Source organism: Pteropus vampyrus, unplaced genomic scaffold, assembly GCF_000151845.1.
Source record: "Pteropus vampyrus isolate Shadow unplaced genomic scaffold, Pvam_2.0 Scaffold177, whole genome shotgun sequence".
Classification (NCBI taxonomy): domain Eukaryota; kingdom Metazoa; phylum Chordata; class Mammalia; order Chiroptera; family Pteropodidae; genus Pteropus; species Pteropus vampyrus.
The window spans coordinates 2541971-2565600 of NW_011888958.1; the positions used below are offsets into that span (position 1 = coordinate 2541971).

Sequence of the window (23630 nt, forward strand, 5' to 3'; positions counted from 1 at the left end):
TAGAAGGCTACAAGCAAGCAGACACCAGGCCACTTAACAAAAGGTTTATCATAGCTCAGTGCTGCTGCCACCATTGCCTGCTCATTTTCTATCTTTCACTGTCACCTGGGGGACAGGACAAAATGCCTCAACAGACCTGCAAGTGAAAAATGCTTTGAGACTGCAATGTACTAATAATCTCTAGGAACACTGTGTTAATAAGCAAACAGGCCAAAATGTTTAAAATCAACTTAGCTAAGTTTAACCACTTTTTGTACAATCTAGACCAAATGTTAGGAGCAGTGACTGCTAACCAGAGACCAAGAACAAATTGCTAAATTTAAATTAAAAGTTTTGAAAGCCCCTCCCCCCCACCTTTAAAGCCTAAGGAAAATTTAACATGATTTTTTGATAACTGTATTTTCCTAACCAGAAACTTAAGCACAGTTGGAGTTAAGAAGGCAAATGGGGAGAGGGCCATACATGTCAAACCCACCTGGTATTCTCGAGTAGTCAGAATGTCTCCACTGTTTGGGGAGATCAAAGTTGGGTTGAGTAGCCAACTGTGGGCTTTCGGCTCCACTGAAATAGTACAGAACTGTGGAGAAAGTGCTGCATTAGATGTGTAGTACCAGCGATTCCAAATTGCAGATACTGTAATGAATGACCTTGTACATTGTGATAACTTAGACCTTGAGGTGATAAAGAGTATGAGTGGATGTTAGGGTCATGGCTCAGCATTTATTATGCTTTTTGCTCTCAAGCAGGGGCATGTCAGCAAAGTTAATCCCAAAGACTCCAGTGAAATTGGCCACCTGGCCCCTTCCATCGTATAAGTGTTTCCTGGGACCAATGTACAAGTCAGTATGCCAGGGTTACATAGATACAGGGACAAGATTTGAATGATTAAACACATAAGAACTTTGGTAATTAACAAATTGGTGCCAGAAAAATTTACCTGGTGATTGTCATGAAATGTTAGCATCGCATGTTTACCCTTGCACTGAGCCACTTCCTGATTTCCCCATAGTACTAGTTGTGATATTTAAATATTGTCAGTGACTGGAGGTGACCTCAAGTGTTCTGGTTCCAAGTCCCAGCTCTCTACATGACAAGGTCTGTGACTGACTGGAGGCCAAGTCACTCAATATCTCTGCTCAGACTTCTCTACCTATAAAATGTTAATAATTTTTATATTACTACTACTGTCCTGCTTCATTTATGGGCTGTTATAAGGATCAAGTAAGATGAGTGAAACATTTGTGTCCTGGAAAGTTCTTTATAAAATGAGGCACTAAAAATATTTATTATAGCATAGCTCATTTATGAGGTGACCAATCATTCTTGGTTTGTTTTTTTTTTGGATTTGGTTCCCTGTACATTAAGTTGTACTAGTTTTGGCAGGAAACAGATGTAAAGTTCAAGGAGGTAACTGATGAGTTTAACTGGTGAAGCATCCTGGGCTAGCAACAGTGAGGTGCAATTACCAGCTAGATCTAAAAGGGCAAATGGAGAGAAGTTACTGGAACCCAGAGAGAGCTATGTTCCAACAGAAGCCCTGGCCTTGGGTGGAGGAACATGGCCACAGCCCCGCAAAGCCCAGCAGGAGGGGGGCCAGGGATTAACAATCCCACCTAACTCTTCTGCCCTTTCCTTTCCTGCTGTATGTCCCACCAGCTGAACCCCCGGGGCTACAGAGCCAGTGAGGTAGTCCATAGAGGTCAGGTTCCTGGAACACACACAGCAGGTGACAAAGGTACAGGTCGATCCAGAGAGGCAAATGGAAGCTCCTCGGCAAAGCCATGAAGGCTGGTCTCAGTCTCTACCTATTTTTCTCACCTAAGATTTAAGTAGACATTATTGCAGCTGGTATGTTGCTGTAGCAGCCAAGTATCATGATGTTCTAAGTCATTCAAATCAACTCACCATACCATGGTTTTTTTCTAGTTTATTGTTTGGTAGACAAGTTCTTTAACACTATAAATATCTCACAAATTGTTTCCCATAGGTTATAAAAAGTCAAAGCCAGTTTTCTTTGAGACGGGGCCCGTGAATCTGACATTCAAGTCATCATGATAAAAATAAGAGCTGCTGCACCTAACATTCTGAAGGTGCCTTGACAAAGGCATCTAGCACCTCAAAAGATCCATCTTTCCTTCTAATGCCTCTGAATGGTAATAAAAGGAAAGTCCCAGAGACCTGCTACTGATATGGAGTATAAGGTGGCTAGTTCGATGACTCTGAACTCCAGCTGTAAACCTTCCTCTAGATACTCAAAGAAAAGCCTTCTTTCTCTCTCTCGACTGGCTTTCTCAAGTATAGATACATGTCTTTCTGCGGTTCAGGCACCGACTACCTGAAGTCTCACCCAGTCTCATTAGGCTTCATGAAAGGGCTTTTGGTGAAAGTAGCTTTAATTTAGTTATTGCCAATCTTCATCCCTTAGAAAAAATTGTTTAAAAAAGAAGAAGGGACTATTCTAAGGACTTCAACCAAAGGAAATAGGTACCTTTTATGAAAAGGACTTTTAAGCTCTCTGAGCTCACAACTTAACTGAAATAACTTTACTAAAGTGTCTCCACATAAAACATAGCACCTTCTCCCCAGCAGTTAGATGGATGAGGATCTGTGTTCGTAGAGCATCCATTTAAAATGCGCTCATTGGAAACAGCAGTTATGGCAGAACCATGGCTACTCTTTACTTCCTTAAGTAAATTCCACATCCTTCAGGCTGCACCCTGCCGAATCAGCTGTAGGAGAAACAGTAAAGGTCCTGCTGGACAGCCATGAGCAGCCCCGGTGCTCCCCGGAAGCCCCCAAGCCGGGAAGAGAAGGCCACGCTGGGAACGTTGGTCCTGGAGGTGGGGTGTGGAGAGGGTATGGTTCTGAGCAGGTGGGCATCATGGAGGCTCCAGATTCTCGTGTAGCAGTCCTGGCCCACTAAGAGAGGGAAGACACGTGGCAGGTTAGTGAGAGCATGCAGACAAGAACTTGTGGACATGCACACATGGCTCCTCATGATTCCTAAGGGCTAAACGTGATTCCATGTGAGCCAAAACGCAAAGTCATAGATGGAACTTTTTTCTACTGGTAACGTGGTTTTGAAAATCAAAGTTATTAGTTACTCTGGTGCTCTAGAACCATAACTAGTTGCAGGTATTCAAAGTGACAAGATGCACTGGCTGTGTGACACCCTGGATGGTTCACTGGGCATCCTGGCTAACAGGTGGGCATTCTGCTTCTCTTGGTGTCAACGGTTAGTCAAGAGGCAGCCCAATCCACTGGGTCTAGATGACATGCAATTGATTTCCTTTTTATCAAGTAGTAACCAGGACGATCTCATAACTTTGTCACATCCTGGCAGCCCACCAGGTGTCGACTCTCCCCAGAGCTCTTTCTGGTTTAACGGCTCAGTTCATAAGAGCAGATAGTCTTCAGGGCTAGAGTTGTGACGAACGTGACACCTAATACCATTGGTTACAGTAGCCCAGACACATGATATATGCTACTAGAGATCTTCAGAGGAAAGAGAAGGGCAGATCTTAGGTGTTCAAGGATTTCACGTTTGTGCTTTTGACCAGCTGAGTGACCATGACCACAGGTGCTACCTCAGCTGTGGACGAATTCAAGTAGCACAGTTCACCGAACATCGTGAAGACAGAGAACATAGTCTTTAGTGTCAAAGGCCTACTATTTTATTTGTCAAACCACTGAACTTTCACGCTATCAGAGTATTCTATAGCCCAGAAACAGTATGATCTTGTAACTCCTTTCAGGGAGTTTAGTGGCTAGCCAGCTCTGCTCCTATTCTACAGACTGTGGATACAGAGGGATGGTGTTAAAAGGACCGGGGATCAGTTCCTTTACAATGACCTTAATTTCTTTTCTCAGCATTCTCTGGAGGAAATGTAAGTATGAAGAACAGGGAGCACAAGCTTTTAACATAACAGTTGCACGACTAGATGATGAATGCTGACCTAGTGCACAGGCTTAAACCCTACACTCAGGTCTCCCAAGCTGCTGTGTTTTATTGCACCTAATTTGACTGTTGCTGAAGTGATGTTTGCCCACTGGTGTGAGAACAAAGGGATGTCTAACTGGTGGATGTTCTCTTCTGCTGATTAGGATGCTGGGGGCCCTAAGGGATAGTATTTGATGGATGGACTCTCCCCTTCCCCAGGTACCTGCCACCACAATTCCTTCTTCCTCGTGCACGTGCAGGGGCAAGTGGGCGTACTCGTTCACATGACCTTCATACTGCCTTATACACTTCGTGGTCCTCAGGTCCCACAGCTTGATCTGTGGGAAGAAGCACAAAGGGCCATTAAGGAGGGTCCAGCAGGTACACTGGTGAAACCCAGGCATAGAAGCCAGGGAGGGTGAGGTGGTCTCTAAAGAACTCTTCCAGTTAGGAAAATCTAAGCCTCAAACTCCTGAGCCCTAGAGTCCATCAAAAGCACCAGAGCCAGTTTCATGGCTGTCTAGACCAGACTGGCTCCCAGGGGACAGCAAAGCAGCTGCCTTGCACAGCTCACAACTCATCTGGTCTCCAGCTGCCTTTCCCTGCTGCTGTCTGGCATGCAGGTCTCTTCTGCAGAGCCCCTTCCCCTAACAGAGCCCCTCCACCTGGCAGACCTCTGCTGGGCCACCAGCTCCACTGGCTTGAGAAAGTCAGTGCTACCCTACCGTCCCTACCGTTCCAGCCATGTCGGATGCCATCAGGCATTGCTCTTCTTGGAGGATTTGCACAGATGTCACTGCTGAGTCGTGGAATAAGCGCGTGGCCTTCCAGCCCTTGCCCTGATTTCGACAACGCAGATCAATGGCAAAGATCTCTCCAGAACGACAGCCATTAAACAGTAAAGGAGCCTGTAGAAAGAGGGACTGCTTGGTACTTCCCTCTATGGCTGGGAGGGGTGTGCCCTCCTGAACACAACCCCTGCTTCTCCCCCCACCATCCCAGCCTCTGGGTTACAGGGGCAGGTGAAGATGGGTTGGTCAGGGTTTGAACCACAGTGGAGTTGGAAGGGTTCCTTATGAAAAAGGAAAAGAACTGGACCCCATGCGTCCCTCCAGGACCCTCCCCAAAGATTGCATTGCTCCTTAGGCCTCACTCTGGAGTCCAAGTGATGGCACTCTGTCTCTACCAAGGTCATTCGTGATAAGCTGGGGTAATGAATATGGAGAAGAGAGATCAACAGTCCAGGTAAGACATGGGGTCCCAAATAGAGAAGGAAGATGAAGAAACCTGAATTAATGAACTCTGTGCTTACTGCTGGAAGCAGGGTAACACGCTCCCCTCTCTACATTTTTAAAGAGAAATGGCATTTTCTGTGGGTCAAATCTTTGAAATGCAATAATGATTTTTAAATTTATAAAATGTGTAACTTGCAAGCTGTGTATGAAACTTTTAAGTGCTAAGATTTGGGACATAACCTATATATTAAAAAAATTACTACTTAAAAATGGCTAACAATTCATTTAAACAGGAAGCTGTTTAAAGCAAGTTTAGCCAGGCCTTTCTGGATCAGCAAACTTTCATTCAGTGCATGCATATTCACCGAGTAACCATTAACAATGCCCTTTTTCCCCTGTAAAAGGGGGAGAACTAAATGCCACATGAGAATCCAATTTCAATCCAGCAAAATTTCCACTCTTGGATAACTTTATATTATGCCCATCCCAATCCAACCAACCATAAGAGCAAACTGCTGGGCCAAGACATCACTGCTGGTCCCAAATGACAGCCGGTGTCCCGTCACCACGTTGGTCACCAGGACCCACCGAGATAAGCCTGACAGAGACACAGATGGGGCGGAGAGACAAGAGTTACTTGCAGTCCAGGGAGAGGGACTGCTTGACGGGAGTTTAAGGTCTGATAAGTCCTTTACTTTGGTGACCTAGGGTGGCAGCCATGGCTCACCTGTACTGAAGCAGTTATTCGCCTGGATGTTCAAGGACCACGCACAAGACCAGGCCCCGGGGATCCGAAAACTGCAGAGCATGCCAGGTCGGTCTCCTGCTGAGAGGAAAACTGATTGTAAATCTTGGCTGCCCAACAGGGCATGAAGGGAGACTGTCCCTTCACCCTGCCAGGCCCGTGATCACCAGATTTGGGAAACCTCCAAGAATAGCTGCTCAGGAATACCTTGGCCCCTATTCTGGGTTTTGTGGTAGCAAAAAAGAGACACTTAGCTGAGGTGCCTGGTGCAAAAGTGGTTATTCTGAGAGTGAATATGCATATCGTTCCTGACGTCCCAGTAGAAGTATTAAAAATATTAACAGCTATTGAGAAGGCAGTATGGTGTTACAAATTAAACGGTTTCAATCCCAGATCATACCATTAGCTGTGTAATCTCAGGCAAAACATTTTTAAAAAACTTTATTGACAAAACATACATAAAGGGCATAAATTATAAGTATACAATTTAATAAATTATCACAAAGTAAATATAGCCACGTAACCACCACCCAGGTTAAGAAACAGAACATTCTAGTACCCTCCCAATTGCTACAACCCCACTCCTCCCCAAAGAGAACCACTGTTCTGACTTCCAATACCACAGATTAGTTTTTAGTTTTCTAAGGCAAATTCTGAACTTCTCTTTGCCTCAGTTTCCTCATCTGTAAACTGGTGATAATACGTACTCCTGCCTCACAAGCTTGCTATACGACGAAACGCCAGCGCTAAGTGTGCATGAGCTCATTTAATCCTTCGTTTAACTTGACGGAATAGGTATTATCTTCACTTTACAGTGGTTAAGCAGTCTGTTCAAGTTGGGATTCATGCCAGATCTGCCTGAAGCCTGCACTCTTCTCTAACACCCCTGTCTAATTGATCCTAAGTCTCTGAAAGACTGGAAACTTAATATCCAGAATGCTGCCAGGGAGGAGAAGTCCAGAATCCTGAACTGCCTTCAGCCAGAGAGAAGTAAGTATCCCCGACAGTACTGGTCCCACTTTCGTGAATAAGCTGTACAGGCAGCCCAAATATATATTCTCATCTTTTGTATTGGTTACATGCACTTAACTGTTCTGGCTGCTAAAATGACCCAAAAGGAGGACGTGTGTAAAGATGCACATGCTTCTAGTACGAATCCTGGGTCAGGTTCAAGGAATCCTCCCACAGATGCTTCTGCAGACTGTCACCCCTGCCAGCTGTGACCCGGGTTCACACAGCCCTTGGTTCCCACCCCTCCTTTCCAAGCCTTCACCCAAGAGCTGTCGTTGGCTGCTGGGAGGCAGAGGACAGACACCTGTCAGAGCACCCCCTTATCCAAAGCAAAAGGGCCTGGTACCTGGATGACTATTGACGAACAGTGATGCTGGGAGCAGGGTGGCGCAGCCTGGAGTCTCTGCAATTCCCATGAGGCACAATCTGGAAAAGCTGTTAAGGACAGTCAAGTACAAGGCTCTCCTCGGGGAGGAGAATGGGCATTAGCACCCTTCAAAAAATTATAAAAATAACACCCGTAAGGCCAGATTTAACACATTTACATTTTCCATATTTAGTGTCAGATGTTTTTAAAGGAAAAAAATGTCGCAGATACAGTTAAAAGCCCTCTGACCTCTCCCCAGCCCAATTCTCCCTTCTCCCCCGCAGAGAAAAAAAATCGCTATTCTAAAATTGGTCTGAGTTCTAGGCCATGTTATAATATTTCCACCACATGATATTTGGCCAGGAGCAATACAGTTGTTTATGTTTTAAAAACATATGTAAATGGCATCATGTGGAGTATCTTTTACAATTTTTCAATCTCCACTATCTTCTAGATTCATCTATGTTGACATCTACAGCCCGTTCTTTCATTTTCGCCATGGAGCATTCTTTCGTATGAATATATCACTATTTATCCAGTCTCCTGCTGATGGGCACTTAGGTTTTCTTTTCTTTTTTTTTGCTCTGCTGCTGGAATGAGCGCCTTCCTGTCTCCCACTCCCATGTGTGGGAGGCTTTTCTAGGCAGTGTTTCTTAAACCCATGGTAAGAATTTAATTTTACACACTATGCTATATACACACAAAATATTGGAAACAAAAATTTTATAAAATATTTGCCCTTCCTAAGTATGAAACTCTTGATATTTTCTAGTCTATTTCATTTTAAAAATATGGCTCAAAAACTGATTTATGGCCCCCGCTAACAGGTCACAACTTAAGTTTGAAAACTCTGCTCCAATGTTTATACTCAGAGTGGAAATGTGGGGTTGTAAGGTTCATGCACCTTCAACTTAAAGTGGCTGTATCAACGTACTTACACCAGCAGTTTTCCCCATTCTCCACATTTGCCAAATCTTGGCATTATCAGACTTTTAAGTCATTTGGGTTTCCTTTTTAAACCGTCTCTTTATATTCTTTGCCAACTTTCCTATTGACTTGTCTTCTGACTGATTTGGTGCCCCCCCCCACCCCTCTTCCTTGCCTTTCTTTCACTCTTCAGCCCACTGAAATCCAGGTATGACACTTACCTTTTCAGTGACATGTTTTCCCCAAGGTCTCCAATGAGCCCTTAGTTTCTAAATCTGATGAACACCTTCCAGTCTTGGCCCGTGGTCATGCAGCACAATTTCTAACTACACACTCCTTGGGCCTCCGCGACACCATTCTCTTGGAGTTCCCTGGTCTAGATTCCAGGCCTCTTAGACTCACATCTCTCCTCTCCTCCTGTTCGTTGGCTCCCTCTCCACTGCCCACTTGGTCATGCACTAGCCTTCCGTCCGAGGTCTCACCCTTGACCAGCCTATAACCCGCACTGCTATATAAGAAATGACTCCATGACCACAATCTTCTAGGGGTATCCCACATCCCTGAGGACTCCGACTTGCAAAGCCCTACTTAATGCTATGCAATGTGCCAAGCTCTGTCTCGATTCTTCCTTCTGATGGGAGCTCTGTCTCTTCCTTCTCATGTGGGAATCACTTCCAGGAAGGCTGCCCAAATCCCTGCATCCCTCTTGTATTGAACTGCCCCACAGACATCACTGCGTAGACTGATCACCTGTTGAGCTGCTCATCTCCAGCACTTTGCACAGGGATTACATACGTTCAATAGATGTGAGTGGAATGGATACACACACCCCTCACTGAAAAATGTAAATATTTGCAAAGCAATCATGCAACATTCTTGACAATCTGAATGAGTGATGTGTGCATGTCATGTTGCCTTGGGTGGTAAGCCCATGTTAAATATCTCTAGCATAGAGGCTGCTACAACTATAAATGAGAACACTATAGCTGGGCAGCTCAATGCCTTCCTAAATAAATCTCTTTTGCATCTGGGTTTGGAGAGCAAGGATGTGGGGAGAAAGTCTTTACACAGGTATGCTTTCAATTACTGTAACTGAAACCCAGGTTATAGTCAAAATGGATATTTACAGTCCAGTATTGAGGATTTAATCCTTTAATAGGCCAAAGGTTAACGAAGAGCCCAGTAGTGTGGAATCCAGTCTAACCTTCCACCACTCTTTGGGAGAAACACACAGAATGGAGGTCTGGTCTGAATAAGGTTCCATTTTTGTAAAGAAGAAAGTTTCATGGTCTTCAGCAGAAGTAACAGCTGCACAAAAGCCTGAAGATTACCTGAAATGACCACTAGAGGGCAAGCCACCAATCAAGCTACAATAGCCCAGCGGTCCCAAACCTTTTTAGCACCAGGGACTGGTGCTCCCATGAGAATCTAATGCCTGATGATCTGTGGTAGAGCTCAGATCTGAGGCGGTGATGCTAGCACTGGGGAGTGGCTGCAAATACAGATGAAGCTTCACTTGCCCACCCGCCTGCCACTCACCTCCTGTTGTGCAGCCTGGTTACTAATATGCCACAGACCAGCACAAGTTGCTGCCTGGGGGTTGGGAACCCCTACAATAGACTATATCCTTCATACTCTTTAAGTCCAGTTATAAAGATTTCTATCCTCTCAGCCCACAGAAAAATGAAAAAATGCCATACTGTTTTCCGATCAGCAACGAGAGTGAAGTTATTTTCTCTCTCTTTTAAGGCTTAGTCTCTTCTGTCCTCTGACAAGATCATCAGTAACAGGTCGTCCCATCATCTGAAACCCACCAAACGAAGCCTCGTAAAACTTTCAACTTACAGAACACACAGTTCTGTGTTTGTCTGACATAAAATTTATAATCAGATATCTAATTTAGGCTTTAAAACCTTTGAAATAGTGTTGTGGAATAAATTAAAAAAAAAAAAGCAGGTTCCAATTCAGCTATCATTTGTTTGAGGACCCATGACATGCCAAGCACTGTGCTAAGTGCATTCACAGATGTTAAGTGTTAACCTCGTGACAGCTCACGAAGTAGGTGTTTGGTACAAGTGGTCATGGCTTCATGAACACACTTATTATATGAACCAAGAACACGTGGCTTTGGCTTTGGGTCAAAGAATATTCTCCTCTGAAGCACATGATGGACAGTTGCCCTGTGCATAATCGAGAGGCCCCAGGGATCCAGAGAAAGGGCCCAGTTACCCTGACACTATATTACTCCCAGCAGAAAAGCCTTGATGGCTCTCTGGGAAGGCAGAGACTAGAATGAAGAGTGCTCTATAGAAGGCCCCTTTGGCAGCGACCCTAGGCCCAGAGTTCACAGACTCATGTCCCAGGCCAAAGGCACCCCCTTCTCTGGTGCCTGCCCTCAGCCAGCCTCCCCTAGGAGGCCCATCCCACCCCGGGACCACTGCAGCTCTTGGTATCTCCTTTGCTTCAAGAGGATTTGGGATTCTTTCCCAAAGCTTTATTGCTCCTTTCTGCTTTATTGCTCTGCTAGAGCATCAACTCTCAAGTTCCAGAACAGTGTCCAGCACACAGTGACATAACATCACCCCAGGGCACAACTACTTCCCTATGCTCCATGGGATTTCTTGTTTTCTATCTATGTGAAAGGGTTAAGAGAGGGTACAAAATGGCCCAGACCTCTGACCACTAAGATGCCACCTCGCAAATCCTGCAGACGCCCATCCACATCAGGGTGTGGCCTGCCCACCAAACCTCTTCCTCTGCCAAAAGATACAGAATGTGAGAATCCAAGTGATTCAGCGAGGCCCAGCAAACAGAGTTCACCTGGTGAGGAAGCACACAGCAGGACGGAAAGATTGGTTTGACTGCCAACTCATGGAGAGAAAGACAGATGCTTTCCTGTAGAGTAATTTGTGGGGATATAGACGTGACCTTTTTCTAGGTCTCGCTCCTTTAAAGGACTGGAATAAGCGTTCTGAAACAAGGAAGCTCCCGGTCCCATTAGGCAGTCTTAAAGAGGGACAGGGAGGAAGTAGCCCCCAGGCCTCGGTCCTTCATTATCAGCAAGAGCCTCATAGTGCGACATCTGGGTATACCCTCCAGGGCAGGGATGACTTTTCTGCAATGGCAAGAAACAAACCTAACTGTATCTCACTTTACCCAGAAATCATTTTCAACCTGTATCCATCCTGTGGCTCAACAAAACAGTCACAGCTTCTCAGGAATCCAGCTGTCACCCCACTGCATTTAAAGGTTGCCCCTTAGGCAGCAAGCTCCTCATACTATGTAAAGCTCAATGTCAGCCACAGATGGGCTGAGTGACTGACACACCATCCTGAGGAACCAGGAGGACTCTCCACTCAGGCTACTGCTGCCCGCCTCCCATGACCTGCCTTGGTGTGGGCTCCTTCGGATCAACTCGATCCTCTTGAAGGGAAGGTCCTTACAACCAGTTAAAGAACCACTGCTTCAAGCTTCTCCCATCTAAATTCATTTCTCCTCCAAGATAAGAAACTTTAGAGGCCTTTTTCTTCCCCTTTGGGTTCTCAGGATCTAAAACTCCATTTTCCCCTTGGTTTGAAAATGAGGTAACTGAGTATTGGCTTCTTCACAAATTTCTCTCCTCTACTCTGAAGTTGGCCAACCACTGCCGTGCCCCTATATCCAAGGCTAAAGGGAAGGCAGCCATACCTTTCGGTTGGTGAAGTAGAGGTTTTCATGCATATGCACCCTGAATGTGGGGGGCTTCAGCCCACGCAGGCTGATGATGCCGTACTTGGAGCCTCCAACTCTGACATCGTTCACTGTGAAGAGCCGGTCACTGTTGGTATCTGCCTGGAGGGGGAAAGTGGATTGTAGGTGACCTCCCGGGCCTAAGACCATCCGCCATCTCTCCCAGCTCCTGTGCTCTGCGCAGGTGAGAGCTCCTGACCGTGAGGGAGCATGGAGATGACCTAACTTGCCCCTTCTTGGTATAGCCATCGCTGGGCACAGGCGTCTGATCTCACAATTCAGGAGCAGGGATGAGGATGGCAGTAAGGGGGGTGTGGCCAAGAGGTCTGCACAGAACCTCACTTAGAACTGGGTTTGGAAGAGTCCTAATGTCCACCCAGAGAAATGTGGTGACAGAACATGTGACCATCATGAAAGCCACACAGCAATGTGGATGCCAGTTAAATTGTCAAGGGTAAAAGGAAGATACAAAATTGCATTCCCATTACACAGGCACCATGATTACAAAAAAAAAAAAAAAAAATTGCACTAAAAAAAAATTTACAATAGAAAAGGCTGTGTTGGGTTGTGGGTTATTTTTAAGATTTTTTTTTTCTTTTAAAAATGTGGTTAATAATTATTTCAAAGCAAAAACTATATATGTGTTTTATATATATTTATAAACATACACACACATATACGTATCGATTTTGATGCTAGTAAAACCGCACTCACTTTGCAAGTTTACTTGGCAAGAACAGTTACGTTCCTGAAGAATCATTACCAGAGACTAGAGTCAGATCTGAAAAACTGATCCCTGGGTAGCAAACCGCCCTGCACAACCCTCTGGTCAGACCAGCCAGCCAGTAACTCTGGGTGATGCAGAAGGTCTTCCATGGGCCTGCCCGCAGCTTGTGTGAGACCATGTGAGGACCAGGGGCTCAGCCTATATTAAGCAGCATGTGCACACTGACCTCCACCTCCGTGCCCCAGTTTACCGAAGAGCCCAGGGAAGGGCTCCTGAGGGGAACCCATACCAAGAAAGTACTCAGGTCAAACTGCATCCCCAAACACATATGAAGAGTAAAGCCATAGGAGAGAAGGTGAGTTCTGACCCCCAACTCCCTGTATGCTGTCAGGGTCTCCTGGAGCAAAATGTAAGGGTTAATTCTGTAGCTTCAGCCCCTGGCCTGTCAGTGGACTAGAACGAGGCTCTCTGTTTTGTGTCTCTCTCTCACCCTCCTCGGCTTTCTCTAGACCTCTAGGAAGGACAGGGCTTCCTAGGCAGGCCATGCTCTCCTACGGCCTCGAGTTCCCAGTCTATCTGAGTGGTCTGGCTTCTTCTATTTACAGTGGACCCTCTGCCAACATTACTCTGGCCCTGGGACTCAAGCAGTTGGCCCTGGCTTCCAGCCTGGGTCTAACCAAGAGCAGAGAAGACATTCTGCTCCCTGCAAATGATGTGATGAAGGTGTGATGAATGTGTAGGCCCAGGGACACAGGCCTGCAGGCCCCTGCCACTCAAGTCAGGGACAGCAAGCAAGGGAGTAACATGCTGTTACTACTGAGGACACTGGAGCTTCAGGTTTGGCCACCAAATCCTGCCCAGTATAAGAAGGATTAGAAGCCCCGTCCACTGTGTACCCTTTCGATTGTGTACACAACACATCCGAGGGAAAGTTACTTTGTGATAGCTCTCAGTCAATGTGTGGTGGGCCCTGGCTCTCATGTCAAATGACTGAGCTGTAGTAGGGGTAAGATGGTCTCCATGGCCTGCCCTGCCAGCGTGGCACCTGCCAATAGGTAGCCAGCAGGTGCTTGTTAAAACCATGGAACCTAGAGGACTCCACCTACTATCATGCAACTAGCATCTACACAGCCAGGCTTGATGGAAGCCAATGCTAAGCCACAAAGTGTCGGGGGATGGCAGTCATACCCCTGGCACCCACAGATAGATCCCTGTCACTCACCAGTATGAGGTTAAATCGGTCGTTTGCCAAAGCGGACGGATCTGAGCTGTGAATTTGGACCTTCTTCCTCTGCATGCAGCTCACTCGAAGCTCATGGGCTAAACTGCAGAGGGGAAAGAGAGGGGACAGGGAGGGCATGGGTGCCATACCGAAATACCCGCGAGGAAGGTTCAGGGTGGGGTTCTACCCTGTCCCATACCCTGGAGACCATCTCCCCCAGTCAGCTTTCTCCATATTATTTCTCAGCAATGAAATTGAGCAAGATCCCCCTAAAATTCAATTTTAGAACTCAGGAAAACTAAAGCAAAGAAATCAGCCCATTCACAGGATCGAAGAAAGTCAGAACTACAGGAATTTGTTTTTGAATCATCTAGTGCAACTCTTTCTCTTGAGACCAAGAGAAGGTACCTGAGAAATCAAACAACACACCGAAGGACACATAGGTAATGGGAAGAGCCGAGGCATGCAGCCGCCCATCTGCCTGGCCCATTCCCTCTCCACATCATGCTATCGCTCCACTAAGGACAAAGCATCTTTAAGGGTGAAGAACAGATCTTTCAAACCAGACTTTTAACTCTTTTTTAAAAATATTTTTATTTTTCAATTAGAGTTGACATTCAGTATTATTTTCTATTATTGACCTACAAGTCTTCTAGGGGAATAATGGAGAGACATGTCCCTACCTGCCCTGACTCATCCCTCCTGCATGGCTGGCCCACCCTGAACATGGCCCTGCTCCTTGATGAGAACTGTCCCCTACCTATAAGCCACCCAAACTCATGTTGTTTCTTCACCTGCCGACACATAGCAGGAGGCAACAGAACACAGGGTTAGGAGCGCAGGCGTTGGAGTCAGACAGATCCCGTCCTTTCTCACTTTACCTTGAGAAAAATCACTCCAATCTGAGCCTCAGTCTCTTCTTCTGGAAACTGGGGGAAGTATCAACCTATCTCACAGGGTTTTAGCTAAAATTATATCAGGAATCACAAGTATTTAAAGTTTAGTACACATACATCCATTTAATGCTCCATTTTTGGTGACAACCCATTAGATAAGGGGAAAGGAGGCAGAAATCTCACAGCAATGAAGTTATAAGACCTACTACTAAAGTAAACATAGTTTATGAGTAACAGAGGGAACATCCTGAGAAATTTCTGCCCAGTTTCTCTGCCTAGATTCCCTCTCCTCTCCCCCTGGTCCCCTACAGGAGTCTCCCCACTTGTTCCAGAGGGAAAATGATTGTCTCAGGCTGGTTTCAGCAGCAGAAGGCAGACTGTGAGCTGGGGTCCTGCAATCATACTCCTCCTCACAGAGTACCTATGTGGTTTCCTGACTGGATTCTTGGGCCATGGGAATAAAAAAGAGGAAAAGAACATTCATGAAGGAAACAATGAGGCGCTGACTTACCGGCAATAACTGGTGACATTGAGAAAACCCAGCTTGCTTTTTTGTATCAAGGAAGATGCATTAAATCCCATCCTGGTTATTTTCTAAATTAAAAAAAAAAAAAAAAAAGGATAGTTTTAGTGAAATTTTATGTATGGGATAATGGAGAATGTTTTTAGTTCCACAGGATGCAATGAAGAAACAGGTACAAAGTTGGCAGAAATTATATGCATAAAAATCTGACTGTCTCCTCTCGTTGGCAAGAGAAAAAGTATATCACAAAGAAGTATGTGTGAGCTATAAAGTCTGCTCAGTGCCTCTGTCCAAGGCCCCCATCAATTTGTACCTGAGGAGATGAAGCCACCAAACTAGTGAGTGCAGGAACGGCACTGGACGCCCAGATCTGCATCGTGCTTTTTGTTCAACCTATGGTGACCCTGCAGCCGGGATTTTCCATTCTGTTGCCCCCATAACCATCAAAATGTCCTGGCATCTGACCTCCAGAAGGGATACAAGAAACCCTCATATCCAAACCACATAGACCTGATTTTCTATTTAAAATATACAGTTACTAAAACTGTATCATGCTGCTTTTCAAGATTCCTCCAGAGAAGGACAAAATGTTAGAATTACTGGTGAAACTTAGCAAATAGAAAAAGTGGGGCGGGAGAAGATTTCTTGCATATTCTTATTCTCTTCTTCAGATTCCCGTCAAGAAAAACACCACATTCTCTAAAATGCACTGTGCTGAGTCTGAGAGGGGCATTTAATTGGCACCTGCTTTCAGCAGTGGATGGAGGCTGGCGGGAGTGCAGGGGCAGGGCGGCCCCCAGGAAAGTGGAGCCCACCTTTTTCTGCTTGTCCTCCTCCTCTAGCAGCTGCAGCCTCTTGTGTTCCATTTCCTTCTGCTGGATGCTCTCCTTCGTGAGGGGGTTGCAGTTGTTATGTCCCGGGAGCAAGCGGAAGTAGCGATTCTTTTCAGGGTCAAAGTAATACCCTGGTAGATCTTTAGTCAAAAGAAATAAAATCCACCTTAAAACACTATGAACTGACCCACCTGGTAAGGAGTCCAGTGGCCTATCCACCACCCCTCAGAGCTGCCTGTCTTTTCTGAGGGGCAGAAGGTGGGCTAACACTGTCGGTCACCATCTGGAGCCCAGTTCCATCCTGGGGGGAGCTGTTTGCCTCAGGATCACCGTTCTTGATGCATCCAGCTCCTCCCTTTAGTGTTTCAACTTGCTCCCAAAATTTCCTCTAAGCCAGGAATGGGATGTGACACGTGGCGTATACCCACGTACAAGTGAAGTCACCAAGGACTGAGGAGGAAGGGCAGCCAGAACAGGCATAACCAGATGATGATGAGGCAGGCGTCGGTTTCATCTTTCCCCACAGGCAGGGCCAGAGGAGGCCTATCCAGCAGACTGCCCTACCTGGCACAGAAGAACTTCCGGTTGTGCTGGATGAGGTCGATGGGGCCTCCTCGTCGCTGTGGCTGGAATCCTGTGGGCTTTGCTGTGCCTCCGTGTCGCACCTGTTGACACACAGTCATGGTAACTGGCAGTGAAGGGCTTGAGTCCCAGTCATTCTTTGTGGGGTCCTGGCAGGGGGCGGGTCAGGTAGTTCCACAGCCTGTACCCCTGACCCTTTGACCTTTGATTACTTAGGAAGAACTAACCCTTCTTTTCTTTGAAGGCAGTTTACCTACTGCAAATACACCAAAGTTAGGGCAAGGTTTTGGTTTCCCATCCTTAAGAGAATGCGTGTCACAGTAATTCCCTTTTCTTATCTCCTCACTTAAGCATTTCATAAAAAAGAAAACAGAAATCTTTGCCAATAAGAATTTTACCAGCTGGGCTCATTTATCAGTTCAACAGCAGTTATAAGGCTAAGTGAATTTCATTCTTTATTGAATTCAGCAGTACAAAGAGTTTAAATTTTACCCAATCTTACAGATAGAGAAACTGGGGTCGGGGCATAGAAGTGATCTGCTCAGTAATACTGATGTAGAGCCATTGTTTAAACACTCATTTTACAAAGCTACAAGTGGCTTCTGTGGCAAATATGGCTAAAGGATGTAACGATACAACAAAAGACTGAATTTTAGAATCCTGATAAAAATCCTCTTTAAAATCAAGAACCTCCCTCTCCCCACACCAAAAGGAGTACAAACTTCAAAACTAGGTTGAAGGAATAAAAAATAAAAATAAAAATAAAAAAAAACTTCCTCTTTTGTCTATAAATACTATGCATGTATTCAGAGAAAATTTATTCTCCCTTTTTGTGGCCCAGAGCTTCCTGTGGTAGCTCATCTGTGATCAGCAGCAGGAGAAAGGAAGGATTAAGTGTCATGACAAATGTCTCTGCTTCTGGTCCAAGGACTACTAGTCCAAGGACTGCTGCCCCACTCTCCGCGCAGAGCCCAGAAGGTGGCTGTCCAGCGTGTTTCCACACAACTCTGCCAAAGCTGAGTTGAGACTCTTCTTGCACAGGTCACGCCTTGCTGCATGTTGTACTCTTGTGGGAAGGCCTGGGGCCCTGAACTATCCATGGTTCTTTCAAAACATACAAACACTGGACACTGTCCTGATCTTTCCACAATACTGGTCTAGTCTGGGACTCTGTTAGGAATGCAGACTCTCTCGTCGGGCCCCACCTCACTCTCTGCATTTTGACGAGGCCGCCAGTGACTCATGTGCATGTGAGGATGCTGGACAATGCTACAATGACACCGGGAAAAAGCACTTGCCTCTCATTAGAGCCATGTTGTCTGAACCAAGGGTTTTGCCGCTGGCTCCTCCTCCCAGGCCTTCTACTTTTCCAGTTGGTTTTATGCATTTCTGCTCCTATAAGAGAAAAAACATTACATACAAATGTGTATGCACTTTTCTATTTGCTTCTTGATAGTTGCTTCATGTTCAGAAGTAGGCAAAAGGCTGGCCCACTCTGGGTTATTATCAAAGTGGCCAAACCAAGCCTCACCTGTGAAGGGCTGCCTGCCTTCAGGTAGAGACAGATAAAATCCAGTGCGTCTGTAGCCACTTCTCTGGCTGCATGCAGTCTCTTACCTCACAGGTGACACCTGGCCTGACAACCTGCTAACCTCCATTCCCTGGGTCACTGTATGAGGTGTTGACGGACTCACAATTACTTTAAGACAGCAGTTTGAGCTTGGCATAGGAACTGTCTTGGGTTATTCTTCTTTCTGTTCCTTATGAGATAACACCAGAACATATAATAATTTTTCTTTCAATCTAGCTTTATAAAGAATGTTTTAGCTTCCTCAAGTACACTAGCTATTAAAGGATGTGCATGTGCTGTTTTTTTGACATAAGGAATGAGATTAAAGCGCTTCTCAATGACACTGATTTGCAATAACTATTTTGAGTAGCTTTTTCAAATCTTATCTTGTATAGCCTGAATCTATCACTTAATCATCAAAACATCACAAGTTTTAACATTGGGAATCACATCAGTTCTTAAAAAGACTGAACTATGGTCCACGGACCAGTTGCTGTGAGTTTTAGGCTTTCTCAACGCTTGGTGATTTTTTTTTCCCTCCACTCACTGGAGACACTAATGACATCTTACCAAATACATTTGAAAACCACATTCAAATGCCACAACAAAATTAGAAAAAAATTCTAGGGCTGAATGCAACCAAAGAATAAATTAGAAATCTATTTGCCTTTATTTCCCAACTTCCACTCTTGGATGTGGAATGCCACATCCAAATTAGCATCGAATGAACACTAGCGGTCTGGACCTACATTCCAGAATTGAGCATTTATTTAACACTTCCACGTCAACCTATAAGACGGTGAGCTGAAGCTACTTCAATACAAAGAAAAGGAAGAGCAATTTAGTGAGTATAATACTTAACCAAACATTTCACAAATTCTATAACAAATTCTTCTTGATTTGCTGGTGGGAACAGAAAAATGCTGCAGCCACTTTGGAAACAGTTTCACAGTTCCTCAAATCATTCAACACACAAGTCACCATACAACCCAGCAAAACCCTGCAGAAAACATATGGCCATACAAAACATCTGAACAGGAACATTCATAGCAACATTATTCATATTTGCCTAAAAGTGGAAGCAACTCGTATTTCCATCAGTTGATGAATGGATAAAAACATGGCACATCCATAGAGAATGGTATTCAGCTATACAAAGAATGAAGAGCAGATACATGCTACAATATGGATAAACCTTGAAAATATTACACTAACTGAAAGAAGTTGGACATAAAATTCTATGATTAAGTGTATATGAAATCTCCAGAAAAGGCAAATCCAGAGAGAGAAAGGGGGAGAGGGAGAGGCATACACACAGAGACACGAGTGTTTTCCAGGGACTGGGGCGAGAGGAGGTAGAGACTGAGGAGTGACTAATTGGTACAGGGGTCCTTTTTTTTTTTTTTTTAAGCTTTTTGAAAGTCTATTTTTCTGTATTAAAGAATTGTTTTTTTTTCCAGTTATCCCAAATGAGTTGATAAATGCTATGATTAAATTATTTTATATTTTCAGAAATAAGAGTGACTAATTATACCTTTTCATTAACTAAGGGGCAGTTTGGTAAAATTTTTATAAAATTTTTAAATGATTTATGATGTTCCACATTGACTAGTTGTTTTGAAAGCAATATTCCACCAAATTCCTAGCTTTCCAAAAGCTGTAGTACCATATACAATACTTTAGTATGACAGTTTTGTTTAAAACCAGAATCAGGTGAATGTAACTTTTATTTAACCCATTTCCCATTGAGGTAAAAAAAGTGCAGCTCGCTGCCAGCGTTTATTTAACATCACGCATAGAAATGCGACATTTCTAAGATTTGATATTTTCAGCGATCGAACTATTAAAAACAGAATGATGTCATTTGTTTCCAAAGACTATGTATATACTAGAGCAGTGCAAAAGTAATAATAAAAGCGAGACAGTTCATGGCAAACTTTGGGGGTGAGATTAGGACTGTAATCCATGAGGTATCTTAGGGTAAATGCTGCGGCCACAAGTGCCGCCGGTGAGTAGTCTCGAGGCAAACAAGAAAAGGGTTAAACTAAAATTGATGCTTCATGCATTTGTAAAACATACACATCGGTGTCACATTTCTTTTATTCTGTTTTGTTGCACGCTTGTTGAAAGGTAAATTTACAGATCAAGTGATACTTTATGTTTCAGTAAAAGTTTAAAAATGGAAAACTTATCTTTTTACTTAAAGCTTCATGAATCAGAAGTTTAAATACAGAAGTCATTCTGTATTTAATCAGAATGACTAGATAACAGATAAGATCCTTTTCTGGGGTCAACCTAAAAGAAGCTAAGAGAAATTGGTAGATCTTTTAGTTTTGTTATTTACTTCCTCTACTTACTACTTCTATCACACGCCCAGCCAGGTGCAGTACCTTACTATGAAGTACCTTAAAATCCAAAAGCGGGAGTTGGTCATATATTACTAAGAAGAAGGTTGAAAGACTGAGTGTGTAATATTTTTAAAATCTTCATTTTGGGTCAGCATAAATGTCCTTTGATTTTCTTCTCTATTTTCAATAGCATTTCATTTTGAGGTTTAACACAGCAACCCAGTACAGTATAGTAATCCTGGATTCTGAGTCATTTCAAGATGAAAATGGAAACAAGTAAACTGAGGAAAATTAATTTTCTTCTTAACATCAAACTCTTCATCTCCTGCTTGTTGATCTTTTCTTAGTCGATAGCTGGACACTTGTCCTGGTTTAAATACACTCTTCGCTGACAGTACTCTCTGAAAAGGCAACTTTGAATTTGCTCTTACATCTAAATGAAATTGATATTGTTGGACACCAAGAGTTCTGAAAACATCTAAATCTTTTTCCTGGTCCATCAATCTTTTATATATTTTGGCAGGCAGCGGAGTATACCTCTGAAGCTTTGCTGTGAATAGCATTTCAATAATGAAAAATTCTGAAAATATAGTCTTTATGTCCTTTATTTTATGCTTTTCAAAACTGCCAACAGTTTCTTCCAGATGAGAATTGTTTGGGTAGCGTCCACTGTAGCTCTCTGTAACTGGGTTCAGTCAGTCAAATAACATGTCGGTCAATTTGCTGGCTTGTCCTTCCTAATTCAAGTAGCTGCTTAGCTTCTCCACTCTTTGCTATTAATGTTGCTTTGAGGTCACCCCATTTCACTTTGGGGTGGTTCAAGAACAATGGTTCCAAGAGCTTTCTAAGGTTTAACTCCTTCAGCAGCAAATCTTTCAACCTCCGCTTGTCAATAATCCTGAAGTTTGGAACTCTTGAGCATTATTTGCTTCAAATCTGGGATCTCTGTAGAGACCTACTCCTGGATCTCATTCACCAGGAGATTGGCTTTGCCTCACAGTCTGACAGTTTGGGCGGCAAAGATTTGGCTCTGATATCCAAAATGCTTTTGTTTTGAGTGTCCACCAATTTCTCAGATAACCTGCCCTTCCCCTGCCCCAAGACACTATTCCTGACCTGGTAGCAGTCAGGAAGGTGTAGATCAGGAAAAGGCCTAGAGGCTTGTAGGGTGGGGGCTGCCGCACTGGGCTAAGGGGAGTTGCAGGCAGCCTCCCTCCCGGCTTCAGAGCATGGGAGAGCATGGGAGCGTAGGTGGTAGCCCCCAAGCCTCAGGCTCTCCTTGGTCCCTTTAATTTATTTAGCCCAGGGAAGTAGAACCAGAACTCCTTCAAGGGCTGAAATTCAGTGTGGCCAGAGGCTCCACTTGCCCCGTCCAATCCCTTAGGATGGGTGGCTGGGGCAGCTGGTCCTCAACATCCTGCCTAGCACGGGGCCAGGGGCTTGGGCTGGAGCCCAACAAGGTGCCGCTCCAAGACACCTGAGCTGCATTGAGGCCACGGGGTTTCTTTTTGGGGTGATGAAAAGGTTCTGGAGTATGAGATACAATGTGATGGCATAACCTTGCAAAAATATAAAACCCACCGAATTGTACACAGTAAGATGATGAATTCTACCTCAAAAACAAAAATGATTTACTACAGCAATACTATAATATTTAAAGTGAGAAACATCTTAAATATCCAACAATAGGAAGATTAAGATTATAGAGACTACTGGACTGTACTGTGGAAAATGCTGATGCCACTGTAAAGCAAAATACAAAATGGCCTCTACAAGGAGCTGGCCATGCCCACCATGAATTGGTATTTTTTAACTCTACAAATGAGGAAACAGGCTTAGATGGCTAAGCATCCTGTCCAGAAAGACACATGAGTGGTGGTTAGAGGATTCCACCTGTGCAGCTCTGGCCCCTGGGCTTTCTGACCCACACGGGACAACCCTCAACTACAATTTCTACTATTATTTAAAACTAGAGTTTGGGGCTTTGGAATTTTGTTTGTTTCCTCAAGGAAGTTGTTGCATCTGTTTTCTTTCTCCCTTGCTGTTTGATTCACAATCAAAGTCCGCAGACCACTCCACTCCCATCAAGGGGAAGGGGGTATCATGGTTTCAGAAGCAAAGTGGGCAGACGATGAGGCTTCCCAGACACGCCACTATTGGTATGGAAAAGGTGGCTAACACAACTCGGTGTGGAAATTGACTTGGAAAGCTTGGGTTCAACCCAAGGACCCACCACTTACTAGTTCGTGCGTTACCTTGGGCAAGTGACAATCTCACTGGACCTCTTACAGCGTCTGACAAAGGTACTATCTCCTACCTATCTCACAGAGCTAGTGCTGCGAAAACGTAATTAATGCTTGTAAAGCAATAGCACAGTGGCTAGCATTCAGTAAGCGCTCAACCTGTGTTAGCTGTTATGCTGACCTGTCTGAAAAAAATCAATCACAATCTGAACTTCCCGGGAAACCGCCGCCAAAGGCCGGCAATCCAGCCACTGGCAGGTGTTGAGTGGCACCTTCTGCATCAGGGTTTAGAAAAAAAACGCTCCTTCGGGTCAGACACTGAGCAGCAACACTCAGTTTCCCTCCCCCAGTGTCTGCGGCTGCAGAACCGACCCGACAGCGCAAACTGGACTCCACGCGCCTAAGAATCCGGTACACCAGGAGCTCGCCGGCCCAGTCCCCCACCCACGCCACGATCAGGCCGGCGACACACGTGCTCGGCCCCTCCCCGCCCCTTCCTCCCACGCCCATGTCCCACCCCAAGCTCCGTAGGGGAAGAAGCAGCAGCCCCCGGATTGACGCCAATAGTCACCCCAGCTAGCACAAACTTACTCAATTAGAGGGTCCACTCCGGCTCTCCCTCGGGCCCAGGCTCCGCAGAAGCAATGGTGAAGCGTGGAAGGACCCGGAAAGACCCTGAACTAGCGTCCGCCAGTTAGCTGCGTCCGTTTTTGTGTTGTCTCAACGGATAGG

The 23630-nt window shown here is 44.9% G+C and overlaps 1 protein-coding gene and 1 pseudogene across 3 annotated transcripts; both read right to left on the reverse strand.

Annotated features, from left to right (window-relative positions):
* Window positions 1-1910: 1910 nt before the first annotated feature.
* DCAF4 (DDB1 and CUL4 associated factor 4) lies at window positions 1911-23630 on the reverse strand. 3 transcript variants are annotated; one of them, XM_023537026.1, is made up of 14 exons: window positions 23490-23630; window positions 18036-18132; window positions 16720-16820; window positions 16138-16295; window positions 15311-15393; window positions 13904-14006; window positions 11913-12056; window positions 10996-11045; window positions 7278-7357; window positions 5903-5998; window positions 5676-5773; window positions 4675-4848; window positions 4164-4278; window positions 1911-2919 (listed from the first exon to the last, which is right to left on the reverse strand). In XM_023537026.1, the coding sequence occupies exons 2-14, from the start codon at window positions 18122-18124 to the stop codon at window positions 2726-2728; spliced, it is 1485 nt and encodes a 494-aa protein (XP_023392794.1). In that variant the 5' UTR covers window positions 18125-18132; window positions 23490-23630; the 3' UTR covers window positions 1911-2725. The 3 variants fall into 3 exon arrangements, with proteins under 3 accessions (XP_023392794.1, XP_023392793.1, XP_011369218.1); XM_023537025.1 differs by having other exon boundaries at window positions 5903-6001; XM_011370916.2 differs by having other exon boundaries at window positions 2571-2919; window positions 5903-6001; window positions 18036-18129; window positions 23490-23616.
* Window positions 18139-23408, reverse strand: LOC111746112 (annotated as a pseudogene).

Excerpts from the sequence above, each read along its gene's own strand:
- DCAF4 (XM_023537025.1), bottom strand. The coding sequence starts at position 18,124 with ATGCATAAAACCAACTGGAAAAGTAGAAGGCCTGGGAGGAGGAGCCAG. Across the intron at positions 15,394-16,137 it reads AGGAGGACAAGCAGAAAAAG|AAAATAACCAGGATGGGATT; the intron begins GTGGGCTCCACT and ends TTTTTAATTTAG. Across the intron at positions 5,774-5,902 it reads GAATAACTGCTTCAGTACAG|GCTTATCTCGGTGGGTCCTG; the intron begins GTGAGCCATGGC and ends TGTCTCTGTCAG.